The 8237-nt window shown below is 37.8% G+C and overlaps 1 protein-coding gene across 1 annotated transcript; it reads left to right on the top strand.

Annotated features, from left to right (window-relative positions):
- Positions 1-1434: 1434 nt before the first annotated feature.
- Positions 1435-2024, top strand: LOC133033978 (uncharacterized mitochondrial protein AtMg00820-like; the record flags this gene model as incomplete). The annotated part of the gene is made up of 1 exon (XM_061109018.1): positions 1435-2024. A coding segment is annotated over exon 1 (534 nt), but the record flags the coding sequence as incomplete, so codon positions are not given.
- Between the last annotated feature and the right edge of the window lie 6213 nt (positions 2025-8237).

Here is an 8237-nt window from a genome sequence, read left to right as displayed (position 1 = left end):
GGGGCATATTTGTTAATTATGATACTTTGTATGGTTCAATTAATGAATATGATAAATGACAATATTATTTAATAATTATTTATAGTTATTAAATAGTTAGAATTGGCATTTAAATGGTTGAATTAGGAAATTGGCATTTTTGAGAAAATCAGATACAAAAGGTGTTAAAATTGCAAAATTGCAAAAAGCAAGGCCCAATCCACTAAGTGTATGGCCTGCCACTTTTGTAGGAAATTTAAACTGATATTTTCATTATTTTAATGCCAAATAATTCAAACCTAACCCTAGTGGAATGCTATAAATAGATAGTGAAGGCTTCAGGAAAATTACACTAAAATTTTCTATTTTTCCTTCAGAGAAAAACCTGAGCCTTTCTCTCTCCCTATCTTTAGCTGCCACTTCTTCTTTCTCTTCCCTCTTGAAATTTCGAAATTTCTTAGTGTATGAGTAGTGCCCACACACAGCAAGTGATACCTCAATCATAGTGAGGAAGATCGTGAAGAAAGATCATCAGCAAAGGAGTTTCAGCATAAAAGATTCAGAGAAAGAGATCCAGGTTCAGATATTGATAATGCTCTGCTACAGAAAGGAATCAAGGGCTAGATATCTGAACGGAAGGAGTCATTATATTCCGCTGTACTCAATGTAAGGTTTCTTTAACTTTATATGTGTTTAATTTATCGTTTTAGAAAGTTCTTATTTAGGATTTTAATAAACATACTTGTGAGTAGATCTAAGATCCTGGTAAAATAATATCCAACAAAATGACCAAACGTTCTTTCTCTGCGAAGGGAGAGCGTGCCAAAGAACCCCTAGGGTTAGTGCATTCAGATGTTTGCGGACCGCTGAATGTAAAAGCCAGAGGAGGTTATGAGTATTTCGTCACTTTCATTGACGATTTCTCTAGATATAGTTTTCTTTACCTAATGCAAAAGAAATCTGAAACGTTTGAAAAGTTTCAAGAATTTCATGCTTTGGCTCAAAACAATTTAGGTAAAACATTAAAGATCTTGCGAACTGATAGGGGTGGAGAATATATGGATATGCAGTTCAAAGATCATTTAATTGAACTTGGAATTGAATCCCAATATACTGCCCCAAGCACTCCACAGCAGAATGGAGTTGCAGAAAGAAGAAATCGCACTCTCTTAGAAATGGTTAGGTCTATGCTGAGTTATTCAACTCTGTCTACGTCCTTCTGGGGATATGCTATTCAAATGGCAAACGACATTTTAAATGTTGTTCCATCTAAAGCAGTCCCTAAGACACCCGTTGAACTATGGAATGGTCACACACCTAGTTTGCGCCATTATAGGATTTGGGGGTGCCCTGCTCACGTCTTAAGAAAGAAAGAAGGCAAACTGGAATCGCGAACTGAAGTTTGCATGTTTGTCGGAAATTCTAAAGAGAGTAGGGGTGGACTATTCTATAGTCACAAGGATAACAAAGTGTTTGTTTCTACAAATGCTACTTTCCTTGAAGATAACTATATGAAAGACAACAAACCGAAAAGTGAAATTGTATTAGAGGAAATGCTCACAGATACTGTTCCTTCAAATGTACCATCTTCTTCTACTCAAGAAGAGGAACATCCCACTCCCTCAGTTGTAGCAACTGAGAAAACTACTACTAAAGCTCCTGTTCAGAAGGTCACCGCTCCTCGTCGTAGTGGGAGGGTTTCTACAAAACCATCTCGTTATGGCTTGGATGGTGAAATCAATATGGTCATTGGTGACGGTATTGATGACGACCCATTAACCTATAAACAGGCAATGGCAAGTCCGCAACGGAAGCAATGGTCAGCCGGTATGGATTCAGAAATGGATTCCATGAAAAAGAACAAAGTCTGGGAATATGTAGAACCACCTGATGATTTTCGTCCAATTGGATGTAAATGGGTCTACAAGAAGAAAAGAGGTGCTGGAGGCGAAGTCGAAACTTTCAAAGCTAGACTGGTCGCCAAGGGTTATACCCAAAGAGAAGGTGTGGACTATGAGAAAAATTTTAGTCCGGTTGCCATGCTCAAATCCATCCGAATTCTTCTCTCCATAGCTGCCGCTTTAGATTATGAAATTTGGCAAATGGATGTCAAGACAACCTTTCTTAATGGGCTTCTTGAAGAAACCATCTATATGGAGCAACTAGAAGGTTATGTTCTTCCTAGGCAGGAGAATAAAGTTTGCAAATTAAATAGGTCCATATATGGACTTAAGCAAGCTTCTCGCTCATGGAATAAAAGGTTTTATGAGATCATCAAAACCTACGGCTTTCATCAGAATGAAGATGAACCTTGTGTTTACCAACTCAAGGAAAACCAAGTAGTAGTATTCCTGGTCCTTTATGTTGATGACATTTTGATCATTGGAAACAATGTCAAGAAAATGACTCACATCAAGGAGTGGCTTGGCACTCAATTTGACATGAAAGACTTGGGTGAGGCAGCCTACGTTCTTGGCATTCAGATTGTCAGAAACCGAAAGAACAGATCCCTTGCTCTCTCTCAAATAGCTTACATTGACAAAGTTCTAGAGAGATTTTCCATGACCAATACCAATGGGGCAAACATGCCCTCTAGACATGGTATCCGTCTATCTAAGGAACAGTGTCCTACTGATCCTCAAGAGATAGAAGACATGGCAAAAATTCCTTATGCTTCTGCAGTTGGAAGTCTAATGTATGCTATGCTATGCACTAGACCTGACATCTGCTATGCAGTTGGAATCGTGAGCAGGTATCAGTCAAATCCAGGACGGGTACATTGGAATGTTGTTAAGTATATTTTGAAATACTTAAAGAGTACAAGAGATTATGTATTAGTCTACAAGGGAGGTGCTTTAAATAACTTAGGCTATACAGACTCAGATTTCCAGGGATGTCTTGAAGACAGGAAATCTACATCTGGGATGGTGTTTACTCTTGGGGGTGGAGCAGTGGTTTGGAGAAGTGCTAAACAAACTGCGATTTCGGATTCTACCATGGAGGCAGAATACATAGCTGCGGCTGAAGCAGCTAAAGAGGTTGTCTGGCTTAGGAAGTTCTTCACCAGTCTCGGTGTAGTTCCTGGAATGGAAAGGACTCTAGTCCTGCTTTGTGATAACACTGGAGCTATAGCCAATAGTAAGGAACCTCGGAGCCACAAGAGAAATAAGCATATAGAAAGAAAGTATCATATTATCAGAGAATATGTGGCAAGAGGGGATGTACTGTGGAGAAAGTGGATACGCAGGATAACTTGGCTGATCCATTCACCAAAGTCTTGGCAGTAACTTCATTCGAAAAGCACCGTCAGAATTTAGGATTAATTGAAATCTACTGATTTGTTTTATATTAGTGCAAGTGGGAGTTTGTTGGGTTTTATGCCCTAAATAAAACTCTGTTTCAATGTAATCCAGATTATTCAATATCAATAAAGTAACAGAAGTAATTTTTCATTCACTTGTGTATGTTTTGGTTCACTTAATCAATTGCTTGTCTATTTGATTTATAAATTCATCCAAACCCCTTTTCACATACTTGATCATGTTTATTGTGTTGTCAACACAGTGGAAAATAAACATGACTATGTGAATAAAGTATTCCTAGATTTATCAGAACACAGGGTTTTACTGATATGATAATCTACAACAGAGTTTACTTACATTTGGAGAAATGTTATGTTCTTTCCAGAACATAGGTTAAAGTAAAGCTCAGGTTGGATGCATGGAGTATGCATTGGAATGGACCGATATTGAACTTTGAATTAGATTTTGAAACTTACCGTAAACATCTATTCAATTCAATATCATAAGTTGATCCTAGATCACATGATCGAAATCCTGATATGGTTAGGCTTAATTTCAAGAGTATTATTCGTGTTCTTTGATTTGTTAGTTAAGCCTAATCTTTTGTCTGGGCAATACATACATTTTGGGAACACGGTAGTGCGATTGAGTGGGAGCGCTAACATAAATATGGAATCTATAGCTTCTATCTGGCGAATAGTAAGCAAAGGGTGATTTCCTTCGAGCTTAACCAAACGAGATAAATGATTGAGTACTCATTTCACTTAGTTGAAATATCATTTATACAGGGTTAAGTGTTTTAAGGATAAAATACATTGTAGGGTGTTACGGTAATTTAGTCCCTTTACAGTGAAAATCATCCATATAGAGGATCATTGATCACATTAGGATTATAACAATGGATAACTAATAATGTGTCTATATGGTGGAACATATAGAGCATTCTATATACTGAGAGTGCAATTCTGAGTTCTATGTGTGGATTCAACGAAGAATTAATAAGTCAGTAAATTTAAGTGGTAAATTCTAGATCTGCTTATTGGAAGCTCGGATATATAGACCCATGGTCCCCTCACTAGTTGAGATGATATTACTTGTAAGACTCATTTAATTGATTTTAATTAATCAATTAAAAATTCTCAAGATAGACTTGTCTATTTGAGAATTTATCACTTATTAAGGGCAAAACAGTAAATAGAGATTTTGAAGGGCATATTTATTAATTAGGAAACTTTAATTAGTTTCATTATTAATAAAATAAATGACAATATATTATTTGATAATTAATTTTAATTATTAAATAATTAGATTTGACATTTATGTGGTTGAACAAAGGAATTGGCAGTTGTTGACAAAACAAGAAACTATCAGTGTAGGAAAAGGAAAGTTGGAAAAGTGGCAAGCCTTGTTTCCACAATGCCTAGGCCGGCCACTTAGCTTCCTTTTCTCTTTGATTTTTTCAATTCCAAATGTCAATCATAGCCCTGGGTGGTCTTCTATAAATAGAAGGCAAAGGCTTCAGAGTTGAACACAACTGTACAACCTTTTCACAACATTATTCTGAAAGAATTTTCTCTCAGAAAATTCTCTCTGAGCCGCCACCCTCTCTCTCTCTTCCTTCACTGTTTCGAAAAGTATAAGTGCTAGAGTAGTGCCCACACACATCAAGTAATACCTCAATCATAGTGAGGAAGGCTGTGTAGAATTCAGAAACAACAAAGAAGGACTATCGGGCTCAGATCTTGATTATACTCTGCCACAAAAAGGAATCAAGGGTTAGAGATCTGAGTGGGAGGAGACATATATTCCGCTACAATCACTGTAAGATTTCTGATACTCTTATGTGTTTAATTTCCTATCGTTTTAGAAGTTCATATTTAGGTTGTTAAATCAACATACTTGTGAGTAGATCTAAGATCCTGGTAAAATAACTTCCAACAGTAAGTTACATGATTAAAACCCTAGTCCCGAGAAATCTAAAACCAAAACCCCAGGTTCTGCTATGCTCTTAATGGGTTATTCTAACTCTGGAAATGGGGAAACACCCAACCGAGGCATCGAAAAGGCAAAAATTGAGAAAATGAAAGGCCCGGGGAACACTGCCAAAACCGGCTAGCCGGTTTTTGTGGCACTGCAAACCGGCTAGCCGGTTTGCACCAGTTTTCCCCAAACTTTTCATTTGTTGCTCAATTCTTCACCAATTTCCATGAAACCTTCCAGAGCTCCTTTTCAATGCATAAACAATAAAACCCAGCCAGTATTTCACAGAAAAACACACCAAATCAATTTATGTCATTAAAGCTCAAAGCTTTGAACTAAATGTTCAAAGTTGCATACAATAAATATCAAACACTAAAACCAGCTGCTAGGAGTTAAAATCAACTCAAAGAAACTCTAAAATTCGAACCCTAAACCTATCTTAACCTAACAACCCTCATTATTCAAAAACATAATCTCAAATCAAGAAAAAGCTTAAAAAACAAAGAAGGGTTCCATTAGGGCTTACCTTAGCTTCAATCTCCCAAGGTTTCTTTGCTGAAAAACACTAAAAATCAGCAGCTCTTCCCATTGATCTTGCTGGTTTCGAAATGAGAGAGAAGGAAAGGAGAGAGTTCTTCAATTTTTTTGTCTGTTCTCTTAATTTCATTAAATGAGATAAATGATAAGGGAAAATCAATTTCCCTTGCTGAAAAAATCAGCTTGCTAGGTGTCAAAAAGCTAGGCAGCCACCTATTCCCTATTTACCCAAATGACAAAAATGCCCTTAAAGTTATAACTTGGGTATTTCTAAAGCTAGGGGTAAAATGGTCAATTTCCATAACCCCGCTCAATCCCGATAATTTATTTCCTCAAAAATATTTTCCACTAAGAAATAAGGTTCTAAACTTACCCATGTGATCAAACTAGCCATCCATCGCATTTTCCGTTGTCGCCGAGCAAAAATTACAAAAATAACATATTTCACATATAAGCTAAATAATACCCCTAGAGTTTGATAAAATCTCCGGAAATTGAGAAATTATAACTCTAATATTTATTTCTAAATATTGGGATCCATAATTAAATAAATTCGCAAATAATAATAAAATAATAAAAATTAGTGCTAATTTCCTTTACTAATCCAAATTACTAAAGCGGTTATTACAATTATCCCCCCGTTAATAGGATTTCTTCCTCGAAATCTAACCTGAATAGCTCTGGATGTTGAGTCCTCATATCTGACTCCAATTCCCAGGTGGCTTCTTCCACCTTACTCTTCTTCCAAAGCACCTTAACCAGTGCAATAGTCTTGTTCCGAAGAACTTTTTCCTTTCTATCCAAAATCTGTACAGGTTGCTCTTCATAAGATAAGTCTGGTTGTAGTTCAAGGGCTTCATAACTCAAGACATGGGTCGGGTCTGACACGTATTTCCTCAACATAGAGATGTGAAATACGTCATGAACAGGCAATAACGCTGGTGGTAAGGCTAGCCGATACGCTACCTGCCCGACCTTCTCGAGTATCTGAAATGGCCCAATGAACCTAGGACTTAACTTACCCTTCTTCCTGAAGCGCCTAATTCCCTTCATTGGTGAAACCCGCGGGAAAACATGTTCCCCTGCCTGAAATGTAACATCTCTTCGCTTTGGATCAGCATAACTTTTCTGCCTGCTTTGAGCAGCACGCATCCGAGCCTTGATCTTATCAATTGCTTCATTGGTCCTCTGCAATAACTCTGGACCCAAGTACTTCCTTTCTCCCGTCTCGTCCCAATGAATAGGAGAACGACATTTTCTACCATATAACATCTCATAGGGAGCCATCCCTATGGTACTCTGGTAACTATTGTTGTAGGAGAATTCAATTAAAGGCAAGTACTTACTCCATGAACACTCAAAGTCCATAACACAGGCTCGCAGTAAGTCTTCCAGTATTTCAATGGTTCTTTCTGAATGACCATCAGTCTGAGGGTGAAAGGCTGTGCTAAACTTTAACTTGGTACCCATAGCCTTCTGAAGACTCACCCAAAACTTCGATGTAAACTTTGGATCTCTATCTGACACAATAGATTTAGGGGCTCCATGGAGACGAACTATCTCCTTCACATACAATTAAGCGTACTGATCCACTGAATATGTAACTTTCACTGGTAGAAACTGAGCTGATTTTGTGAATCTGTCCACGATGACCCATACTGAATCATACACTCCCGTAGTTCTAGGCAATCCTGTTACAAAGTCCATTGCAATGTCGTCCCACTTCCATTCAGGAAGGACTAAATGTTGCAGTAATTATGTCGGCCTTTGATGTTCAGCCTTGATCTGCTGGCAGGTTAAACATTTGGACACGTAGTCCACCACATCTCTTTTCATCCCATACAACCAGAAGTAGGGTTTTAAATCCTGATACATTTTGGTGGTTCCCGGATGCAATGAATAAGGTGTGGTATGAGCTTCATCAAGTATCTCTTTCTTAAGCTCATCAACATTAGGAACACAAACTTGAGCTTTGTATAACAACATTCCACTATTCGAGACTGAAATGTTTTTAGGCCGACCCGCCATTACCTCATCTTGAACCTTAACTAGCTCATGATCTTCTAGTTGTGCCTTTCTGATTCTCTCCAACAGATCAGATTGGAGTGTCAAATTATGAAATTTCCCAACCACGAACTCAATCCCTGCACTAACTATTTCAGAGGCTAGTTGAGGGGCTATCAAAACCGTGGTACAAACTTGCCCGGGACATTTTCTGCTTAAAGCATCGGCCACAACATTGGCTTTCCCGGGGTGATACAGAATTTCACAATCGTAGTCCTTAACCAATTCCAACCACCTTCTCTGCCTCATATTCAAATCTTTCTGGGTGAAAAAGTATTTGAGACTGTTATGATTAGTATAAATCTCGCACTTTTCACCGTAAAGATAGTGCCGCCATATCTTTAAAGCAAAAACCACAGCAGCAAGCTCTAAATC

The sequence above is a fragment of the Cannabis sativa genome, chromosome 2, assembly GCF_029168945.1.
Source record: "Cannabis sativa cultivar Pink pepper isolate KNU-18-1 chromosome 2, ASM2916894v1, whole genome shotgun sequence".
In the NCBI taxonomy this organism is placed as follows: Eukaryota; Viridiplantae; Streptophyta; class Magnoliopsida; order Rosales; family Cannabaceae; genus Cannabis; species Cannabis sativa.
The sequence above is the reverse complement of the archived record's forward strand: the minus strand, read 5'-3'. Positions and strand labels throughout refer to the sequence as shown.